Below are 23,785 nucleotides of genomic sequence, written 5' to 3'. Positions count from 1 at the left end.
ACTTTGACTTTGATCTCCCCTTTTGAGTTTTCTTCCGAGTGTATGAACGACCTCGGACTACTAAAGCTTCTGTATCTCTGATTGAGTTTTTCTGTTTGTCCTTCTTTCTCTGTTCATAACTGTATAAGGCCGCACAGACTTCGCTCAGAGATATATCACTCCTGCCATGAAGTAGAGTAGTTTCTAGGAACTCAAACTCCTCAGGAAGTGACCCCAACAGCATCAAAGCCAAATCTTCATCTTTGAATGTCTCATCCATATTCAGCAAATCAGTGACTAACTGATTAAATTTGGTGATGTGATCATTCATTGTGGTACTTGGGACGTATGTGAAGCGAAACAGTCTTTTCTTCAAGTGGAGCTTATTTTGACTGTTTTTCTTCAAAAATTTTTCTTCAAGTGCCACCCACAACTTATTTGCAGAAGTCTCCTTTGAAAAAGCATACCTCTGCTCTCGAGAAAGGCATGATCGAATTGTGCCACATGCCAACCGATTGATCGCCTTCCAATCTTTCTCCTGTACATCATCTGGTTTCTCTTCATCAATGGCAATGTCTAGACCCTGCTGAAAAAAGGGCATCTAGAACCTCATTTTGCCACATACCAAAATGGCCCGTGCCATCAAAGATCTCCACGGCCAATCTTGCATTTGCAATTGTCGGTCTTGTCCACATGGACGATGTTGAAGCTCCTACACCGACCGTTTTCTCCATAATCTTTCAATATACCTAAGGAAATCTTTTCTGATGTGGAAGATCAGTTTAAACTGCAACCACAGAGCATACTACGATTAACCTTCGGCTCTTGATACCACTTGTTGTTCCAATAGGGTCGGAAGCGTGTAAATTATTGTACTAAAAAATCACACAAAGTTCAATTCCCAGGGAAGAGAGGTGGATCACATGGATCTCTTAAATACCAAGTCTTTCCTTAGACAGAATATCCCTTCTATAGTAATTTAATAGCACAATTAAATACTACTATTATACCCTCAAATATTGAAAGAAAAATAGGACAAGAAAGAACACAAGAGTTTTAACGAGGTTCGGTAAATTATACCTACGTCCTCGGGCACTAACACCAGATGATAACTTTACTATCTCGAAAATATTACAAACAAATAGAATTCCTTAAGAATTCTCAAATGGGAGAAGAGAGAAAACTAAGAGAGAAAGATTGGTTGGGATGAATTGAAATGAGAAATGAGAAGGCCTATTTATAGTTGAGGTTCAAGGACCAAACAATAAATAGCCCATTATCTCAAGGACCAAAAAAAAATTATCCCTTGCCACTTTTCCAAAGTTGGTGGTTGTCATTATTGATTGTCTCCCATTAATGTTAATGGCAACCATTATTAATTGTCTTACATTAATGTTAACAGTCATATGCCGATTGGTGGGTGGGTGAGAGCCCTTTGTTACATGCTGTGACTCGGATGGATGCTACACTGGACACCAACTTGAAAGTGGAATCGATTTTGACCCAAAATGCTTCTTGGCAGCTTGATAATTTAACTTCATTACTGCCTCAATCCAAGCTTGATGAAATTCGAGCCACACTGTCATTCATGTCTATTGCGGAGGGTGACCATTGTGTTTGGGGTTGAAAGAATCATGGTTTGTTTTCCGCAAAGTCCGCTTATGGGGGCCTAGCGAATCTTAACAGTAGTAATGTTTGGAAGCGCATATGTTCATGGGTTTGGAAACTTCTAGTGCCTGAACGAGTTCGTTTCTTTATTTGGCATCTGCTTTTCAATTGCTTTAACACATCCGATGTTTTGCGTCAAAAGGGACTTGATTTAGAGTCTATTTGCCGTCTCCGTGGAGCGGATTTGGAAAATGTCAATCATATATTCTGTAGGTGCCCTTTTGTGGTTGGTATTTTGAAATGTGTAGGTAGATGATTTGGGGTTCAATTTGATGATAAACATGAGTTGGTGGGCTAGTTGTTCACCAACATCAATAAGAAGATCCAGGTAAGTCATGGTTGTAATTGGAATCCTTTGTTTCCTTTATTGTTATGGAGTATTTGGAAAGCTAAGAATGATTTAGTTTTCAATGCTAAAACCCCAAGTGTGGATGCTATTCTTGCTTATGCTACTAAACTTGCTCGTGAAGTGGGGCTGTTGTTTTCTTCTTCGGTGAGTTTAGGTGGTGCTTCAGGTCAGATTGTGAAGTGGAAACATCCTCCAAAAGGTGTCTTTTTGTTAAATACCAATGGCTCTAGACAGCATGATGATGGTCATGCCTCGACTGGGGTGTTAATTTGGAATGCTGCAGGGATTTGGATGTCGGGGTTTGTGATCAACATTGGAGTGACGAATAGCCTTGAAGCGGAGCTATGGGGCATACGGCAAGGGTCATTACCAGCAAAGGAAAGAGGATTTTTGCCTTTGATAATAGAGCTAGATGCAGCGATGGTTGTTCATTTTCTTAAGTCCATGATGATTGATTCTCATCCTTGTTACACCTTGGTTAAAGATTGCTTGGAACTAATCAAGGGGGATTGGATTTTGAAAATTAGACATATTTTTCGCAAAGGCTATAGATGTGCGGATCAGTTAGTTAACATGGCTCATGATGCCTCGCATAGTGTTATTATATTTGACGCTCCCTCTCAACAGGTTCGAGTTTTAATGGAGGAAGATATGCTTGACTTTTGCACGCTAAGACCATAGTTAACGCCTATTTTTTTTTTCTTTTCCTGTTCTTATGTAGAAAAAAAAAACAAGCATATCCAATTTAAAGCATTTCTCAATGTAATAATATTTTTTTAAGGTAACAAAGAATTCTAATTCATTGTCGAAATCGGTCCAAAGAAAACCGGATTCGGGGGAATAGGGATAGCACTTTAAGAGACTAAAGTACAACACCACCTGCTAGGAAACAAGCATGGAGATGGGGGGCTAATGATTCAGTCAACACTAAGAACATAGCAACATTGCATCACACACATATATATAAATAAATGTATGCATTCTCACAGCTGAACGTATATATCCAATGTAAAGCATTTGTCAATGTAATAATATTCTTTTTCAAGGTAACAAAGAGTTCCGATTCATCGCTGAAATCGGTCCAAAGAAAACAGGATTAGGGAGAATAGGGATAGCACTTTAAGAAACTAAAGTACAACAACACCTGCTAGGAAACAAGCATGGAGATCGGGGGCTAATGATTCAATCAACACTAAGAACATAGCAGCATTGCATCACACACATATATAAATAAACGTATGCATTCTCACAGCTGAATCTACATATCCAATTTAAAACATTTGTCAATGTAATAATATTTTTTTTCAAGGTAACAAAGAGTTCCGATTTACCGCCGAAATCAGTCCAAAGAAAACCGGATTCAGGGGAATAGGGATAGCACTTTAAGAGACTAAAGTACAACAACACCTGCTAGGAAATAAGCCTGGAGATCGGGGGCTAATGATTCAATCAACACTAAGAACATAGCAGCATTGCATCACACACATATATATAAATAAATGTATGCATTCTCACAGCTGAATCTACATATCCAATTTAAAGCATTTGTCAATGTAATAATACTTTTTTCAAGGTAACAAAGAGTTTCGATTCATCGCCAAAATCGGTCCAAAAAAACCGGATTAGGGGGAATAGGGATAGCACTTTAAGAGACTAAAGTACAACAACATCTGCTAGTAAACAAGCATGGAGATCAGGGGCTAATGATTCAATCAACACTAAGGACATATGCATCACACACACTTATAAAAATAAATATATGCATTCTAACAGCTGAATGTACATATCCATTTTAAAGCATTTGTCAATGTAATAATACTTTTTTCAAGGTAACAAAGAGTTTCGATTCATCGCCAAAATCGGTCCAAAAAAACCGGATTAGGGGGAATAGGGATAGCATTTGTCAATGTAATAATATTCTTTTTCAAGGTAACAAAGAGTTCCGATTCATCGCCGAAATCGGTCCAAAGGAAACAGGATTAGGACGAATGGGGATAGCACTTTAAGAAACTAAAGTACACCAACACCTGCTAGGAAACAAGCATGGAGATCGGGGGCTAATGATTCAATCAACACTAAGAACATAGCAGCATTGCATCACACACATATATAAATAAACGTATGCATTCTCACAGCTGAATCTACATATCCAATTTAAAGCATTTGTCAATGTAATAATATTTATTTTCAAGGTAACAAAGAGTTCTGATTCATCCCCGAAATCGGTCCGAAGAAAACCAGATTGGGGGAATAGTGATAGCACTTTAAGAGACTAAAGTACAACAACATCTGCTAGTAAACAAGCATGGAGATCAGGGGCTAATGATTCAATCAACACTAAGGACATATGCATCACACACACTTATAAAAATAAATATATGCATTCTAACAGCTGAATGTACATATCCATTTTAAAGCATTTGTCAATGTAATAATACTTTTTTCAAGGTAACAAAGAGTTTCGATTCATCGCCAAAATCAGTTCAAAAAAACCGGATTAGGGGGAATAGGGATAGCACTTTAAGAGACTAAAGTACACCACCACCTGCTAGGAAACAAGCATGGAGATCAGGGGCTAATGATTCAATCAACACTAAGAACATAGCACCATTGCATCACACACATATATAAATAAATGTATGCATTCTCACAGCTGAATCTACATATCCAATTTAAAGCATTTGTCAATGTAATAATATTTATTTTCAAGGTAACAAAGAGTTCCAATTCATCACCGAAATCGGTCCAAAGAAAACCAGATTCGGGGGAATAGGGATAGCACTTTAAGAGACTAATGTACAACACCACATGTTTAGGATCAAATGTACATGATCACATAGGACCATAGAATCATTAGATCATACATGTAATCACAAACCTGAATATACATAAATCGGAATGTAAAACCTATACGCCATAAATACGGTGAGGCATGTCATTGCTAGAGTACCCAAGGGGTTGTCTTCGCTCTCCGGTTGATGTGCTAGAGCATGAGCATCATCTGCCGCTGAATCTCTTCCTGATCCGTCCCAAATTTACAGCTACAGTTATTGGTCTCTCGAAGCAAACCTGTGATGATAGGCGTAACAAGTTTCAATTTGTTGTTGATATCATCCATCCCAACCTTCAAAGTGTATCCTTCTGTGAGCACGTAATCAACGGAGCGCGACAGTGACGTTTTCTTAATTTCCAATCGTTTAACATGCATCCATATGGTGGTTGCACTAGAACCATAGATCTCCATTATAGCTGTTAACTTCTTATTCTTTTTTATCTTTTCCTTGTTCCGCTTCAAACACTTGTTGCACCATGTTCCCAACGGAACTATAGCAGTCGTCAACGCACCTGCCAAAGTTGTTATGACAGGCTTTGCGGATTTGATTACCGCCACCACGGAAAAAACCAACCCGGAAATAAAACCGGCAACAAAAAAGGCTACCAACACCCTCCTCCATGTTTCCCATGATTCCACTTTCTTTTCGAGCGTTTTCTTCCGAGCACACACCTTCCATTGCATCGATTCGTACCGCATATGGGCCATCCTTTTCAGTACAAGGAACTCCCTAACGAAAGGCTCTTCAGCTGCTTGGAACCTCCTCAGTTCATCCAAGGCCTTAACGGAATTCTTCTCGACGGTCCCGACTTCTAATTTGTCCTCTTCATCATAACATTTAAGCGCCGACTCAATAATTGCGTGATTGTTTGGAGCACGTTCGAGGCAATCCTTAAGGGCAGTACAGTACTCTAAAGTCTTTTCGAACTTGGCAAAGTATTCCATCATCAAAGACCTCAAGTCCGAATTGACCAGAAGTGAGTTGATGACCCTGACGGTACGATTCGGGAGAGTATCACTATAACTATTAGCAACCCAGTTCAAGCTCAATTCAGCTTCGGATCGGGAATCCGGTGGCGCTTCAGTTTGGAATGACGGTTCAGAACTACTAGATGATGCCATCGTGGCTGATAATAGATTCAAATGCTAATACACAAATCTAAGTAAAACCCAGTAATCAAGTGAACGAAGTCGTCTTCTCACACGAAAATTTCCTTGGAAAATCCAAGAAAATCCCTTGAAGTTCAACAAATGAACAAAATAAACAAGATCTTGAAAAGTTCTGGCTTTTCAGGTGTTAGCGCTTGGCCAAGGGTTCAAAGACCGAGAATATGCGAGTAAAGTTTTGGTTTTTATAAACTAAATAAATAAATCAACGTTGACCCAGAAGACGTCGGCCGTGGAAAATGACATTGGACAACATTTTCGTTTTTGAATGTAATTAGGTTTTTTAATAAGTATTTTTATATAAAAATGATAAAAGATGCGTTTGAGGTTTTTTAAAAATATTCTTGGGACTTGGGAGTAAAAGTGTTTTTTTAAACCAAAAGTAAAAATAAAAAATTTTAGCCTTTACTAAAATAAAAAATTACATTTAAAAAGTAATGTTAAAGCTTTAAACGTAAACAAATTAATTAAATTGAGGGAAGAATTTAAAAGGTAAAAGTACGAGTTAAATTATATTTTGTTTTCTTTATTTAAAAAATATATATAAATTATTTTATGTATATTAGACCAAGGAGTAAATTGATATGCTCTCTCTCCTATTAAAACAAATTAACGTGACCATAGGATTAAATAAATAAATAAATAACCTTTGGCACCGTGGGCAATGGATAACAGGCAGTTGTTTTTAGTTAATGGAATGCTTAAAGCTATTTTTTAAAAACACACAATCACACAATTAAAGTAAGAAAAATCGAATCTTAAATGATAGCATAATAGAGGGACTAAAACCAAAATAAATCTTTATTTTTATTTTTATTTCCAACACCAATTCACTCTTTCAACTTTCACAACTTACTCTATTGCTAAAGGTAACAAAGAGATCCGGTTCATCAACGGAAAATCCGTCCGAACAAAACCGGCATTACCGGAATATCCATAGCACCGTTACAATGTGAAGTACAACAACACCTGCTACGAAACAAGCATGTATTAGATATCGTCGAAAACACCGTATACAACATTGAACTAGCAGGTACGTTTCAGATTTGGCATTTTTATAAATATTCACCTCATGAGTAGAGGCGGGATTTCATTATCTCGAGAGCATAAATATTCGGTATAAGACAAACACGGCGAGGTTGGTACGTTGTTGCTAGAGATCCAAAGGCATGTCTCCGGTTGTTGATGTGCTAGAGTGTGTCATCATCCGGTGCAAAACCACTGCCCTCGCCATCCTAATATCACGGCTACACTTATCAGCTTGTTGACCTAATTTCTCGATGATTTCCATAAATTCTCCTAACTTTTTCCTGATTTCATCCATTGCAAGCTTCAACGCATCTTCTTCACCGAGTGCAAAATCGGCAGTCTTCAATAATGACTCGATTTTAATCTCTAAATTGGTCACGAGCACCCTTATGTCATCCATATCATAAATCGTAATGCGAGCAAAGAGCTCCATTGTGGTTGTTAACCCCATCTGCTCTTTCACCTCTTTCTCGTACCGTTTCCAAAGAGAGGTGCACCATTTTCCAACCGCACCAATAGGAACAGTTCACTTGCTAAAGCTGTCACAACGGGTGGTGCAGATACGGCTGCTGCCACCACGGAAAAAATCAACACGGAGACAAACGTTGCTACAAACAAGACATTCGACACTCTCCTCCATGTTTTTAAAGATTTTAATTTCTTATCAAGCTTCTTTTTCCGAACTAGCAACTTCCCCAGCATCGATTCTTGCTGCTTACGGACCAAATCTAACAGTACAAAGAACTCCTTCGGGAAAGGCTTGTCAGCTGCTTTAAATCTCCTCAGTTCTTCCAACGTCTTCACGAATTTCTTCTCATCGACCCCAACTTCTAATCCGACCTCTTCATCGAAATACTTAACCGCCAATTGAATGATCAACTGATCATTCTGAGCTCGTTTGAGGCAATTTTCGAGCATGGTACAAAAATCTAAGGTCTTCTTGCTGTTCTCAAAGTATTCCTCAACCAAAGAAAACAACTCTGAATTGTTCCATATATCTCTTTGACATTCCAAAATGACTTTCACTACTGCCTGATTTGTTTCGAGAAGTCAACTGGTAACCTCTTGGAGCGTGTTAAAGGATATCGATTGAACACCCGAACTGACAGCAAGCGTGCCGATGACACTGTTAGTATGTTCCTGGAGAGTCGCATCAAAATGTTGCAGAGTCGAATCTTGTCTACAAGCAGCCTCGTACGAACTCAAATCAGCTTCTAACTGAGAATCCGGTTTAACTTGCGATGTCGATTCGGCATTACCCCCTTTGGTTTGACTCGATTGACACCCCATCATGGCTGATAAAGATTCAAAATGGTAATGGAGAATACCTTAAAAAACCCAAAAGCAGTACATACACACACACACATCAGTTTACGTGTTAATTTAACTCTTACAATTTGAACTTATTTGATTACAGCGACTAAATTGATCCATTTAACAATAGAGGGACTAATTTGATCCGGTAACTATAATACAGGGACCTTCCAGGTACTTTAACCCTAAAATAACTCGTATCTTAACGTGAAGCTTCACTACAAACATAAATTCTAGCTAAAATTGCGTTTAATAATCCAAAAATCTAAATAAAACCCAGGAATCAAGTGAAAAATACGGTCTTTTCACACAAAAATCCCTAAAAAATCCACACAATATGTTCTTGAAGTCCAACAAATGAACAAAATAAGCAAAGCTTGAGCAAGATCTTAAAAAACCCAGAGATAGTTTGCAAGCATATAGACCAAAAAGATTAAATATTTGAGAGATTCTATATATGCACAAGCTAAAAAGTACCTGAAAGTTCTTCTCAGTTGAAATCCTTAGCAAATAAGCTGATAAAGCTATAATCCAGCCACCCAAAGGAGCAAACTTTACACACAGAGAGAGTTAAAAAAGGGGTTTTTTTTTTTGGGTGAAGGGAAATGCATTGAGTTAATGCAAGAAATGGGGGTTGAAGGAGGGTGAGAAATTTGAAGGGAAATGAGGCAAAGTGTAGCCTACCACTTAAAACATTGTCTCTTTCAACTTAAAGGAGGGGTTTCAAAGGCCAAACTTGGGAGTGAAGCTTTGGTTTTTATTTCTCTACCTTCATGATGATTGGAGAGTGGACTAAGGACAGCTAATGTGGAAAAAAAATGTTATTTTTGGTCCATAGAAAGATACAGTACTTGAAGTTGAACTATAAAGGCAGTGGGGATACTTGTAATAAATGTAGAATCTAAACGTGCTCGTAAATCATTTGTACATCGGGTTTTTTACAAAATTATTATAAAAAATTAAAAAATAATTAAAATATTATAATTTTTTTATTTACCAAAATATTATAAATTTTTTTTATTTATCAAAATATACTAAAATAAAAAACTTGACACAGCCTGATCAGGCCAATCACATTGGCTGCGGCACCAATGGTGCTAAAGGACTAAAATGTTAGTTAGGGGTAGTTTCAAGTACCTGACATACAAATTTATCATTTTGAATTTTGAAAGTTAATTGCTGCTGCTGTGCGCTAAAATTGAAATATGGCTAATTGCCTTCTAAGCCCTCCTTATTTATTATTTTCTTTTTATTCCCCTTCAACTCACTTTTTTATTTAATAAACAAGCCATCAACTTATTTTTGTAGTTAAATAAGCTCTTAATCTATGATTTTTACTCATAAAAACCCTTTATTTTATTATTAAAGTAAATATATTTTACCTAAGATAAAGCTATTTAAAAAGTATAAACTAATTCGCATTTTATGTATTATTTTGATAATTTGATGAGAATAATTTATTTAAAAATTTACTAAATAGAGTTATTAAGAGTATATAATATAATTATAATTTATTTTTTCTATTTGGGTTACATTTATGGGTGATCAGTTTTATTATTACTTCTGGTTTTTCAATAAGGCATGCCTGGTATTTGTATTAATTTTTTAATTAAATCTAATATTAGTTAAGTGATAATTAAGATACTTAGAATTCTAATTAAGTAATAACTCTATTTAATTTAATAAACTATTCTTATTTAATAACTCTATTTTAATTTAATAAACTATTCTCATTTAATAACTCTATTTTCATTTAAAATATAAAATTTACTGAAATATAAAATTTGTTGCTTCATAATATCTTAAGAGACTATTTTAATTAAAATAGTCTAACATGTTTATGTTATAAGTCTATTAAGAATATATTAAATTTATAAATAGATAAAATAGTTTATGTTTCCGTTATTTTTTTCCTTTTGATTTAATATTAGTTAAGGGAATATATTAAATTTATAAAATTAAAATAGTTTAATTTATTTTTAAAATTAAAATAGAGTTATTAAATGAGAATAGTTTATTACATTAAAATAGAGTTATTAAATTAAATTGTTTTAATTTTATAAATTTAATATATTCCCTTAACTAATATTAAATCAAAAGGAAAAAAATAATGGAAACATAAACTATTTTATCTATAAACATAAACTATTAAATTTAATAAATTAAAATAGAGTTATTAAATAAAAAAGTGAGTTGAAGAGGAATAAAAAGAAAATAATAAATAAGAAGGGCTTAAAAGGCAATTAGCCATATTTCAATTTTAGTGCGCACAGCAGCAATTAACTTTCAAAATTCAAAATGGTAAATTTTCATGTCAGGTCCTTAAAACTACCCTTAACCAACATTTTAGTCCTTCGGCACCATTGGTGCCGCCAATCACATTGGCACCTTTGGTGCTGCCAATCACATTGGCCTGATCAGGCTGTGTCAGGTTTTTTTTTTTGGTATATTTTGCTAAATAAAAAAATTGTAATATTTTGGTAAATAAAAAAAATTTAACACCTATTTATTTATTTTTTCTTTTCCTGTTCTTATGTAGAAAAAAAAAAGCATATCCAATTTAAAGCATTTGTCAATGTAATAATATTTTTTAAGGTAACAAAGAATTCTAATTCATTGTCGAAATCGGTCCAAAGAAAACCGGATTCGGGGTAATAGGGATAGCACTTTAAGAGACTAAAGTACAACACCACCTGCTAGGAAACAAGCATGGAGATGGGGGGCTAATGATTCAGTCAACACTAATAACATAGCAACATTGCATCACACACACATATATAAATAAATGTATGCATTCTCACAGCTGAACGTATATATCCAATGTAAAGCATTTGTCAATGTAATAATATTCTTTTTCAAGGTAACAAAGAGTTCCGATTCATCGCTGAAATCGGTCCAAAGAAAACAGGATTAGGGAGAATAGGGATAGCACTTTAAGAAACTAAAGTACAACAACACCTGCTAGGAAACAAGCATGGAGATCGGGGGCTAATGATTCAATCAACACTAAGAACATAGCAGCATTGCATCACACACATATATAAATAAACGTATGCATTCTCACAGCTGAGTCTACATATCCAGTTTAAAACATTTGTCAATGTAATAATATTTTTTTTCAAGGTAACAAAGAGTTCCGGTTTACCGCCGAAATCAGTCCAAAGAAAACCGGATTCGGGGGAATAGGGATAGCACTTTAAGAGACTAAAGTACAACAACACCTGCTAGGAAATAAGCCTGGAGATCGGGGGCTAATGATTCAATCAACACTAAGAACATAGCAGCATTGCATCACACACACATATAAAAATAAATGTATGCATTCTCACAGCTGAATCTACATATCCAATTTAAAGCATTTGTCAATGTAATAATATTTATTTTCAAGGTAACAAAGAATTCCAATTCATTGTCGAAATCAGTCCAAAGAAAACCGGATTCGGGGGAATAGGGATAGCACTTTAAGAGACTAAAGTACAACACCACCTGCTGGGAAACAAATGATTCAATCAACAGTAGGAACATAGCAGCATTGCATCACACATATATATAAATAAATGTATGCATTCTCACAGCTGAATATACATATCCAATTTAAAGGATTTGTCAATGTAATAATATTTATTTTCAAGGTAACAAAGAGTTCCAATTCATCACCGAAATTGGTCCAAAGAAAACCAGATTCGGGGGTATAGGGATAGCACTTTAAGAGACTAAAGTACAACACCACCTGTTTCGGGTCAAATGTATATGATCACATAGGACCATAGAATCATTAGATCATATATGTAATCACAAACCTGAATGCACATAAATCGGAATGTAAAACCGATACGCCATAAATACGGTGAGGTATGTCATTGCTAGAGTTCCCAAGGGATTGTCTTCGCTCTCCGGTTGATGTTGATGTGCTAGAGCATGTGCATCATCTGCCGCTGAATCTCTTTCTGATCCTTCCTAAATTTACAGCTACAGTCATGGGTCTCTCGAAGCAAATCTGTGATGATAGGCGTAACAAGTTTCAATTTTTTGTTGATATCATCCATCCCAGCCTTCAAAGTATATCCTTCTTTGAGCACGTAATCAACGGAGTCCGACAGTGACGCTTTCTTAATTTCCAATTGTTCAACAAGCATCCATATGGTGGTTGCACTAGAACCAAAGATCTCCATTATAGCTGTTAACTTCTTCTTCATCTTTATCTTTTCCTTGTTCCGCTTCCAAGAATTGTTGCACCATGTTCCCAACGGAACTATAGCAGTCGTCAACGCACTTGCCAAACCTATTATGACAGGCTTTGCGGATTTGACTGCCGCCACCACGGAAAAAACCAATACGGAAATAAAAGCGGCAACAAGAAAGGCCACTGACACCCTCCTCCATGTTTCCCATGATTCCACTTTCTTTTCGAGCGTTTTCTTCCGAGCACACACCTTCCCTTGCATCGATTCGTACCGCATATGGGCCATTCTTTTCAGTTCAAGGAACTCCATAACGAAATGCTCTTCAGCTGCTTTGAACCTCCTCAGTTCCTCCAAGGCCTTAACGGAATTCTTCTCGACGGTCCCGACTACTAATTTTGCCTCTTCATCATAACATTTAACCGCCGACTCAATAATTGAGTGATTGGTTGGAGCATGTTCGAGGCAATCCTTAAGGGCAGTACAGTATTCTAAAGTCTTTTCGAAGTTGGCAAAGTATTCCATCATCAAAGACCTCAAGTCCGAATCGACCGGAAGTGAGTTGATGATCCTGTCAGTACGAATCGGGACAGTAGATGATGCCATCGTGGCTGATAATAGATTCAAATCTATGTAAAACCCAGTAATCAAGCGAACTAAGATCGTCTTCTCACACGAAAAATTCCTTGGAAAATCCAAGAAAATCCCTTGAAGTTCAACAAATGAACAAAACAAACAAGATCTTGAAAAGTTCTGGCTTTTCAAGTGTTAGCACATGGCCGAGGGTTCAAAGACCCTTACAATGAAAGTCGTTGACCCAGAAACACTAGGCCGTGGAAGACAGGGATAAAAATATTTTTTAAACCGAAAGTATTAAAATAGAGAATTTAAAAGGTAAAAGTATGAACGAAGCTCTATTTAGTTTCTTTTATTTAAAAAAAATACATAAATTATTTTTATGTATATTAGATTAAAGAGTAAATTAGTCTTTTTTTATTAAAATTTTCATCTGACATGAACCCCATATGTTAACTTGACGATCAGAATATTTGCTATCCCAAATATGATCCAAGTTCGAATCGTACTAATCACGGCTTTGTCTATCTCTTGTATTAAAAAAAAGACTAACATGCTACACGATTAAATAAATAAATAATGGTTTGGCACCGTGGGAAATGGATAACATCTGTCAACGTGTTAATTAAATCATTGGGACCGTTTTTGGAATTAAAAACATTATTAGTTAATGTCGTTACACCATACACAATTAACAATATTAAAGTAAGAGAAATGGAATCTTAAATGATAGCATAATAGAGGGACTAAAACCAAAATAAATCTTTATTTTTATTTCCAACACATCTAATTCAATCATTTGGAAGTTTTGAACTCAGACTCTTTCAACTTTCACACCTTACTCTAACTGCTAATGGTAACAAAGAGATCCGGTTCATCAACGGAATACCCATAGCACCGTTACAATATGAAGTACAACAACACCTGCTACGAAACAAGCATGTATTAGATATCGTCGAAAACACCGTATATAACATTGGACTAGCAGGTACGTTTCAGATTTGGCATTCTCGAGAGCGTAAATATTCGGTATAAGACAAACACAGCGAGGTTGGTACGTTGTTGCTAGAGATCCAGAGGCATGTCTCCGGTTGTTGATGTGCTAGAGTGTGTCATCATCCGCTGCAAAATCACTGCCCTCGCCATCCTAATATCACGGCTACACTTATCGGCTTGTTGACCTAATTTCTCGATGATTTCCATAAATTCTCCTAACTTTTTCTTGATTTCATCCATTGCAAGCTTCAACGCATCTTCTTCACCGAGGGCAAAATCGGCAGTCTTCAATAATGACTCGATTTTAATCTCTAAATTGGTCACGAGCACCCTTATGTCATCCATATCATAAATCGTAATGCGAGCAAAGAGCTCCATTGTGTTTGTTAACCCCATCTGCTCTTTCACCTCTTTCTCGTACCGCTTCCAAAGAGAGGTGCACCATTTTCCAACCAAACCGATAGGAACAGTCAATGCACTTGCTAAAGCTGTCACAACGGGTGGTGCAGATACAGCTGCTGCCACCACGGAAAAGATCAACACGGAGACAAACGTTGCTACAAACAAGACATTCGACACTCTCCTCCATGTTTTTAAAGATTTTAATTTCTTATCAAGCTTCCTTTTCCGAACTAGCAACTTCCCTAGCATCGATTCTTGCTGCTTACGGACCAAATCTAACAGTACAAAGAACTCCTTCGGGAAAGGCTTGTCAGCTGCTTTAAATCTCCTCAGTTCTTCCAAGGTCTTCACGAATTTCTTCTCATCGACCCCAACTTCTAATCCAACCTCTTCATCGAAATACTTAACCGCCAATTGAATGATCAACTGATCATTCCGAGCTCGTTTGAGGCAATTTTCGAGCATGGTACAAAAATCTAAAGTCTTCTTGCTGTTCTCAAAGTATTCCTCAACCAAAGAAAACAACTCTGAATTGTTCCATATATCTCTTTGACATTCCAAAATGACTTTCACTACTGCCTGATTTGTTTCGAGAAGACAACTGGTAACCTCTTGGAGCGTGTTAAAGGATACCGATTGAACACCCGAACTGACAGCAAGCGTGCCGATAACACTGTTAGTATGTTCCTGGTGAGTCACATCAAAATGTTGCAGAGTCGAATCTTGTCTACAAGCAGCCTCGTACGAACTCAAATCAGCTTCTAACTGAGAATCCGGTTTAACTTGCGATGTCGATTCGGCATTACCCCCTTTGGTTTTACTCGATTGACATCCCACCATGGCTGATAAAGATTCAAAATGGCACAGGAGAATTCCTTAAAAAACCCAAAAGCAGTACATACACACACACATCAGTTTACGTGCTAATTTAACTCTTACAATTTGAACTTATTTGATTACAGTGACTAAATTGATCCATTTAACAATACAGGGACTAATTTGATCCAGTACCTATAATACAGGGACCTTCCAGATACTTTAACCCTAAAATAACTCGCATCTTAACGTGAAGCTTCACTACAAACATCAATTCTAGCTAAAATTGCATTTATAATCCACAAATCTAAATAAAACCCAGTAATCAAGTGAAAAATACGGTCTTTTCACACAAAAATCCCTAAAAAAATCCACACAATATATTCTTGAAGTTCAACAAATGAACAAAATAAGCAAAGCTTGAGCAAGATCTTACAAAACCCAGAGATAGTTTTCAAGCATATAGACCAAAAAGATTAAATATTTGAGAGATTCTATAAATGCACAAGCTAAAAAGTACCTGAAAGTTCTTCTCAGTTGAAATACTTAGCAAATAAGCTGATAAAGCTATAATCCAGCCACCCAAAGGAGCAAACTTTACACACAGAGAGAGAATTAAAAAAGGGGGCTTTTTTTTTTGGTGAAGGGAAATGCATTGAGTTAATGCAAGAAATGGGCGTTGAAGGAGGGTGAGAAATTTGAAGGGAAATGAGGCAAAGTGTAGTCTACCACTTAAAACATTGTCTCTTTCAACTTAAAGGAGGGGTTTCAAAGGCCAAACTTGCGAGTGAAGCTTTGTTTTTTATTTCTCTACCTTCATGATGATTGGAGAGTGGAGCTAATGTGGAAAAAAAATGTTATTTTTGGTCCATTGGAAGATACAGTACTTGAAGTTGGGATATTTGTAATAAATGTATACAGAATCTAAACGTGTTCGTAAATCATTTCGACATCAGATCACATAAAGCTTTGATTCTGCCTTGTTCTCTTCCACTATTTTGTTTGTGGTTTATTCATACCGCTTGAAAGTTAAATTTCATGTCTTACTCTAATGTTCAGGTTGTTGATTAATGGTTTGGATTCGAGTCACAACATTATTATTATTATTATTATTAGTTTAATATTTTTTAATTCATTGTGTTTTCCCCCCTCATAATTTCCTTTCTTTATAAATTTGTCCTTTGTATTTTCAGACATTATTGAGTTGAACCTACCTAATTGTTGTACCATATCATTTCCTAATGGAAAGGATGATCTCATGAACTTTGAGGTTACAATTTCACCTGAAGACGGCTATTACGTGTAAGAAATTGTTTGTTTTTTTCATGCCTCTTTTAAATGGTAATTTCCCATTGAATCAGTGTATGATGGGCTCGTGACACCAACTCAACAATGACTTAAATATATTATTATAAATATATATATGGGTTTATTGCACCAAATGTTCATAACCATTGCCTAGATTTTAAATTGGTACATATATTTTAAAACATTCTAATTGAGTCTTTAAAGTATCGATATTGTAGCAATCAAATCCTTCCATCATCCTAGCCACTAATTTAGGTGTTAAATGTCTATTCAAATTTATTATAAAGCATTTGAAAATACGTGTGTATCTATTCTAACGTATTTAAAAAGGATTATTTCATAATTTGATCCTTAAACTATACAAAATTCTCATTTTGGTACTTAAACTATCATTTTCGTCTCAAATTTCCCCAGAAATAGAAGTTGTCAATAAGATTGTGACACATGACACATCCTTATTGGATGCAAGTAATTTTGGGGTAAAATGGAATTAAAATGATAGTTTAGATACCAAAGTGAGAAAAAAAAAGTACCAAAATGAGAAAACAAACATAATTTAATTAAATGGAAAATTTCAAATTTTGGCCTCTTTAAAAAACAAATAATTTAATTTAAGTACTCTTAACACAATATTTTTAGCTTTACCCTCCAAATTTTCTTTTATAATTTTATCTCAACCTCCTCTAAACAAAATTCCTGGCTTTTCCCTTGCCTAAAGCCCTAAACTGATACCTAGACTGATAAAAGATTTGGATTGATACAATATCAATACCTAGATCTGATCATGGGTTGGGCCTATGCAGAATTTTAGACATGTTTTTTAGGCATGGGCCCAACCCAGCCTGAAAAATGGGCCTAAAATTTTGCTCAAGTCCGGTCCAATTAAAAAATACTAAACCCGAGCCCGATTCAACTCACCTGTATTAAATATTTTTTAGATTATTTTTATATAAAATTGAATTTAAAAATATAATACATTAAATGCATTAAAAATATTAATATAAATATTTCTCAACAAATTAAAAATAGATTAAAAGAAAATCTTAAAAAAAAAAGCCAAATGACTCACTCATACTACCATAGGCAATTTAGTAGTGCAAATTCCATAAAATGCCACAAGGATTAAGACCAAAAGAACTATCCAGGTTCATCACAACATTCAAAAATGCCAGAAGCTGTCTGATTTCAGGTAACATACATAATACTACTATTATGCTACCTACTAATTAACTAAACACCTTCACTTTCCCACCTTTCAAAAGGCTTTCAATCTCTTTATGAGGGTTTAGCTCCATTCTTTGAGCTGATTCAGGTTAATAGAAGGGAAAGAAGTATAGGCATGTGATTCGAATCGGGTCAGGTCTGGATGAAAGAAGCTTACCCGAGGTTCGGTTCATTTAAAAAAAGAGTCTTATTTCTTGTTCATACTATAGGAAATTAAGCTTTTAGTGACGTTTTTAGTGGTGTCTGGAATAAAAACATCGCAAAAGTTATACTTAGTGACGCTAATCAGAAAACACCACAAAAAGTTAGAGCTATAGCGGCATTTTTTTCATAAACACTGCAAAAAGTTAGGGCTATAGCTCTGTTTTTATTATAAATGGCGCAAAAAGTTAGGAAGCAATAGCGACGTTTTGACTAAAAACGCCGGCAAATATGTATTAAAAATTTTCAAAACAGCTTGTTTTATTCCCAGAACCCTTTCTTTTTTTTGTCCCCTCCCCCAAATCAGTTCCCCCCTCCCCGAAATCCCTAATTTTTTAAGGACCAGGTTCCCCATCAGAGAGTCCAAAGACGGTTCGTATCCATGTCTTTCGAGTTCAAACCATCGAGCTGTTTTTAAGGACTGGGGTGCTCGCACAATGGGAGCTGGGCAGTTGGGTTTGGATTATTAACGTGTGTCAGCAGTTTCGGACGGTGGGTCCGGTGGAAACGGTGGGTTTGGAGGTTCCGGTGATGGGAATTCTGGTGGCAAAGGTGATGGGACTGGTAACAATGGAGGCGAAAGTGGCTGGTCCTTGCTTTCATGGTAATGAACTAAAGGCCCTTCCTTGCTTTTTTAAATTTGTAATATCATTTTGCTATTTTTCGAATTTTCTCTGCTGCAAATTGATGGATGTTTTGAATACAATTATGTAAAATGCTTGTCATTAAAGGTTTCGTTATTAGGTTGCTCGATATACATGTTTTATCTGGCTTAAACTCACAATGTACTACATGTAGGATAGCTTGGTTTAGTGACTGAATGTAAAAAGTCTGCTGGGATTGTGCTAAATAACTGCCGGTTGGCTTTTGGTGCTTATGGAACAAAACATTCAATTAGAGCAAGGAATGTCGAGGAATTTCTATTTGCTAAGTTGCTAAATTTTGGCGTTATATACGAGGCTATTAAACTACTTGAAAGTACCATAATACCTGAAAAAGGCACCAGCAGTCCAGCTTACAGGACCAGCTTGGCTGTTGGCTTTCTCTTTGAGTTCCTAAGCCCCTTGATGAACAGCTACACAGATATTTCTATATTCTGCATAGAAGCAAAATCATGCATTCTACTGCCACTGAAGTTAAATTTTTACTTTCTAATTCTTGAAAGATATTTTCACTTTGCTTCCAAAAGTAAGAATCAAGTTACAAAAATGATAACCAGCCTCTACTAATATGATTGATGCTTTCCTGCTATTTCCTAGTAGCTTGACTCCTTGAGGTAATTAATTAGTTGGAACATTCTACTGCTAGTGTGTATACACTTTTGCTTCTACTATTGCCAGCTGAAACTTCAAATTTGTAAAGCTTTATTTTCGTAATGCCTTAATAAATTAAAAATGTTACACATAAATGCTTATTTGGATAAGTTGACTTCTCATTTTCTTGAATCAAAAGTACTGTTGGTTAGATGCTTTCAAGGTTTTCCCTGTGAAAGGCACTAATGTATTAGCTTTCATATACAAAGTTTCATTTACCTGCTGAAAGCATTTTGCAACTTTTCTATGTTGCTTTATCTACTGTATTTTGTAGGTGAGGCTGTTTATGAGGATGACATTCCATCTCCGAGAAACTGTCTGCATGGAGCATTTATTTATAGCACAGAGCCTTTGGCACGGGTGCAGGGCATAAAATTTTAGCCTGGATCATCACCCCATGGAGTCTCCACGGCTATCTCTTTCAAAGATATTCCTGGGGAGAATATAGGGGCTCAGACCATATTTGGTTCTGAACCTTTATGCAGATGAGCTTACTCAATGTGCTGGTCAGCGCATTGCATTGGTGGTAATTCCATGGTTTCCTTTTTGTTGGTTGGCCACTTATGGCCTCTGTTTTTGTTTTTTTATCTAATATTCACTAATATCGAGCACAATGGAATGGTAATAACATTCCCTTCAAGGCCTTTTGTGTCTAATATCATAAACAAAATGACATTCTTAAAATTAAACATATAAATGACTACTATTTCAGGTTGCAGATACACAGAAAAATGCAGATATGGCAGCCAAACTTGCAGTGGTTGATTATGACAAGAAGAATTTAGAACCAATATTATCTGTAGAAGAGGCTTTTGAGAAATGTAGCTTTTACGAGGTCCCTCCTTTACTTAACCCCGAACCAGTTGGTGCTTTTTCAAAAGGAATGGCCAAATCTGACCATCAAATGCTATCTGCTGAGGTGATTATCATACTTCACTGTTGCTTATCTCTTATGTTAACCGGATTCAGGTGTGAGTTTCAGATATTTTATGTGCAAAAAAGTATGAGAGTGCCTTATGTTTGTATGTTAGTTAAGCAGATTATAGATAGAACCTGGCAAATTTCATTTTGTGAAGTTTCTAATAGTGATTTCATCGAAATATCCAGAGTTTGATTGCTACTTTTCAAATTAAGATGAAGATGCATACAAGTGAATGTTCTTTCTTCAAAACTTGGAACCTTAAAATAAAGTAAATTGACTTTATTAATTCTTCCTTATGAAAACTTTAAAGGCATTTTCCATACATAGAGTGATTGGTTTTGACTTTATTCCAGTAATTGAATAGTGTTTTATATGCAAGTTGAAGGTCGACTTTCCATGTTCATCTTGCTCAAAAGTTGCCCGAGTCTGCCTGCAGTAGGATCAACTAATTAGTTGATCAAAAACTACACCCAGTTTTGTAATCGTCTACTTGCATATTTGCATATACTTAATAATAATCTCGTGTCAACTAATTATTCTATTTTTTTTTTATTTAATTGTTTTGTTTTCAACATTTTATTTTTATTTGAATTGAAAGAAGAAAAACAAGAATTGGAATTTTGACTTAGAAAAGAGAATATTCATTAGCACCCTAAATTCACATGAGAATGGATATTCAAATCTTATATTTTACATGGTTATGATTTAAGTCCTTATTTCATTTAAGTAACTTCATTATAACATCTTATTTTATTGATATCTTTATATTTAATCCAATTTTTATTATTTATTTTACTTTTGATTCTGAATTTTTATTTTTATTTTAATATTTAAGATAACTTGAGTTCTAACTTTTGGATTTTAATTGTGTTATTCATTTATTATTTTAAATTCTAAATGTACATTCATTAATTTTTATATTTAGTTTTAAAGTTAAAATTTCAAAAATAAAACATAATATAATATTTATCATAGAAATAAATATTATTTAATTAAAATAAATTTTTTTAAAGGTAATGTTCTTTAGCGACGTTTGTGGGAAAAGCGTTGCTAAAGGTCATGTTCTATATGTGGAAAAGCGCGGTCATGTTCTATAGCGGCATTTTTATGAGAAGTGCTGCTAAATGTCATGCTCTATAGCAGCGTTTTTCTACATAAACGTCACAAAATTTAGCATTATTATCTATAGCGGCATTTTTGCGGCGCTTACCTGAAATTGTTTTAACCACTATAGGATCAAAAAAGCACCACTAAAAACTTGTTTTGCTGTAGTGTCAAGAAGCTCATTTTTTGTACCTATATTTTCACCTAAATCCTTTTACTTTTCAGACTCAAAGGCCCGACCATTATCAGGTCTATCGAAACCACAAATATTCAACTAAAACAATTTGAGGTTCAGAACCAATTTAGAAAATTAGGCTATAGTTTAAGTAGGCCCAGTACAATTAACCCTTTAAATATTTTATGTATTGGGCTGGCTGCTATTTTTGACAGTGGTGGAGCATTCAAATTCTCCTTTCAGGTTTCTCTAGTGTATCCCATGATGCACCCAAAGTTAAATCCCGATTTACCAACCCATCTTCTCTTCCATTAACTCTCACCAAAAACAGTAGTATTGTCAATTTCGTATTCATCGTGGTTATTTCGACAGATACGCATCATTTCAATAATAAATCGATACAATTAATTCTCTTTTCTGTACTAATAAAAAATTCTGACTTTCACCAATCCTATCAATCACAACATTCTACGTTAATTGTTGCATGAATAATATTTAAAAATATAAAATTTCTAATTTTTTACTATTATAGGAACATTGTGCATCCCCCAATACATGAATATTTTATATTTAAAACTTATTTAATACCATTCGTTTGATATTTGTAAATATTTTTATATACATAAATTAAATTTTTTTAAATATCGACAAATATAAAACGGTACATCAAAACATATTGGTACCGATATACACTAATTGCAATAAGAAAACAGAATGCGATATTGACTACTTTAATTAAAACATGTCTCTTGTAACAAACCCTAATTTTTTATTTTTTATTTTTGCAGGTGTATCATCCAAATATAGACTATGAAGGAAACGTATCTAGTGTTGAATATGAACACTATAATCATCCAAATAATTTTGTTATAGAATTATAAATAAAATATATGAAATCCAACCTACTTTGGTGATTCCGAATCTAACCCGAAAACCTTCTTTATATACATCTGCTCTCAAGACTCTCCTCTTTTTTCATCTTTTTCTTCACCAAAAAACCCATTTTTCTTTACTCTAACCATTCATGTCAAGAACAATACAAATCGACCAATGGAGCGACCAACCAAATCAATTTTATATTTTTTTCTATTTTCTCTCCTTTTTGAAGTTAATTAAAATACGTAAGTCAATTCAAAGAAACCTTGTTCTCTTTTTCTTCTCTTGTTTCTTTGTATTGAAGAGCTAATTTCAGTGTTTTGCATGTGCATAGCCTTGCTAATCGAGAGTGATTGGTGGGCTACCTTGTATACCTAAAAATAGGTACATTTTCCCATAAGTGGGTTAAACTTTTTCTAGGGGTGTGAGCTTGAGTTTTACTACCAATTAAATTCTGCTATAATTTTAGAATTTAGAATTTTAATTATTATCAAGTGATAATTATTAAATTTATTAAGCTCAATTATTTCTAAAATCTGATACGGTAAACATATTATCATATATGTATTGTTATGTTAGCTTGTTATTTTTACATATTATTACTCAATAAAAGTTTAGTTAATAGGTTCACTACTCCCGTTTGTGTCAAGACTAAAATTTTAAAACAATAGTAACGTTATGATCCAATTGAAGAATATGGAGTATATCTATAACTGCACGTATAGTACTAAACTAAAAATTGAATTTAACCAAACAAATTTAATTGTTACTGTTTGAGTCAGAATTAAAATTTTAAAATCCGAAAAATATAAAAAATTAAAATCAACAAATTAAAAAATAAAATTAAATATACAATCTTTTTGTAAATTACAGAGATTAAGATAAAATTAATATTTAGGTTTTAATACAATTAAAAATAGTTGAAGATAACATAAAATGAATAGAACTTTATTATTTGTCATTACATTTCAGGTTTTCAATGACATGTGTTCGACATGCATCACTATTTTTCATGCATAATTAATATTTGTTTTTTTTATTTGGTCAAAATTTCAACATGTATTTACTTGTTATAATAATGATAACAGGTATGATCATAAAGTAAAAAGAAAAAAAATAAAAATACGCAGATTTTATGTGGAAAACCTTCATTGGGAAAAATCACAAGCAAAGAGGAGAAATTCACTAATATTAAAAAAATAACAGTACAAGAGGTTTTTTGATGTGCTCATTTTAAGGGTTAAACAACTCTTTTATAATCAATGTCTAATAGGAAGATGTATAATCATATACAGATTCAACTTGTGCGGCAATGCCTTCGGCCTTTCGCCCCCACAAATCCCCAATTTTGT

General features: G+C 34.7%; 4 protein-coding genes and 1 long non-coding RNA gene across 6 annotated transcripts; 1 reads left to right on the top strand and 4 right to left on the bottom strand.

Annotated features, from left to right (window-relative positions):
* Positions 1 to 4,676: 4,676 nt before the first annotated feature.
* On the bottom strand, positions 4,677 to 9,168 carry LOC107909371 (UPF0496 protein At2g18630). The gene is made up of 3 exons (XM_041089555.1): positions 8,817 to 9,168; positions 7,066 to 8,320; positions 4,677 to 6,965 (listed from the first exon to the last, which is right to left on the bottom strand). Exon 3 carries the CDS (start codon positions 5,949 to 5,951, stop codon positions 4,980 to 4,982), a length of 972 nt encoding a protein of 323 aa, XP_040945489.1. The 5' UTR covers positions 5,952 to 6,965; positions 7,066 to 8,320; positions 8,817 to 9,168; the 3' UTR covers positions 4,677 to 4,979.
* Positions 7,485 to 8,315, bottom strand: LOC121215252 (UPF0496 protein At2g18630). The gene is made up of 2 exons (XM_041089464.1): positions 8,133 to 8,315; positions 7,485 to 8,057 (listed from the first exon to the last, which is right to left on the bottom strand). The coding sequence occupies exons 1-2, from the start codon at positions 8,313 to 8,315 to the stop codon at positions 7,485 to 7,487; spliced, it is 756 nt and encodes a 251-aa protein (XP_040945398.1).
* Positions 9,169 to 12,250: 3,082 nt separating the features above from the next.
* LOC107909373 (UPF0496 protein At2g18630) lies at positions 12,251 to 13,126 on the bottom strand. The gene has a single exon (XM_016836863.2). It carries the CDS (start codon positions 13,124 to 13,126, stop codon positions 12,251 to 12,253), a length of 876 nt encoding a protein of 291 aa, XP_016692352.1.
* Positions 13,127 to 13,843: 717 nt separating this feature from the next.
* LOC121202996 (UPF0496 protein At2g18630) lies at positions 13,844 to 16,350 on the bottom strand. 2 transcript variants are annotated; one of them, XM_041089553.1, is made up of 2 exons: positions 15,831 to 16,350; positions 13,844 to 15,369 (listed from the first exon to the last, which is right to left on the bottom strand). In XM_041089553.1, the coding sequence occupies exon 2, from the start codon at positions 15,332 to 15,334 to the stop codon at positions 14,162 to 14,164; it is 1,173 nt and encodes a 390-aa protein (XP_040945487.1). In that variant the 5' UTR covers positions 15,335 to 15,369; positions 15,831 to 16,350; the 3' UTR covers positions 13,844 to 14,161. The 2 variants fall into 2 exon arrangements, with proteins under 2 accessions (XP_040945487.1, XP_040945488.1); XM_041089554.1 differs by having other exon boundaries at positions 13,844 to 15,336; positions 15,831 to 16,237.
* Positions 16,351 to 18,216: 1,866 nt separating this feature from the next.
* On the top strand, positions 18,217 to 20,456 carry LOC107909374 (uncharacterized). Its single transcript, XR_001687230.2, has 3 exons — positions 18,217 to 18,647; positions 19,631 to 19,882; positions 20,069 to 20,456. It is a non-coding gene; the product is annotated as an uncharacterized lncRNA (long non-coding RNA).
* The last annotated feature ends 3,329 nt before the right edge of the window (positions 20,457 to 23,785 follow it).

Source organism: Gossypium hirsutum, chromosome D03 (assembly GCF_007990345.1).
Source record: "Gossypium hirsutum isolate 1008001.06 chromosome D03, Gossypium_hirsutum_v2.1, whole genome shotgun sequence".
Taxonomy (NCBI): Eukaryota; Viridiplantae; Streptophyta; class Magnoliopsida; order Malvales; family Malvaceae; genus Gossypium; species Gossypium hirsutum.
This window is presented reverse-complemented; position numbering and strand designations above follow the sequence as displayed.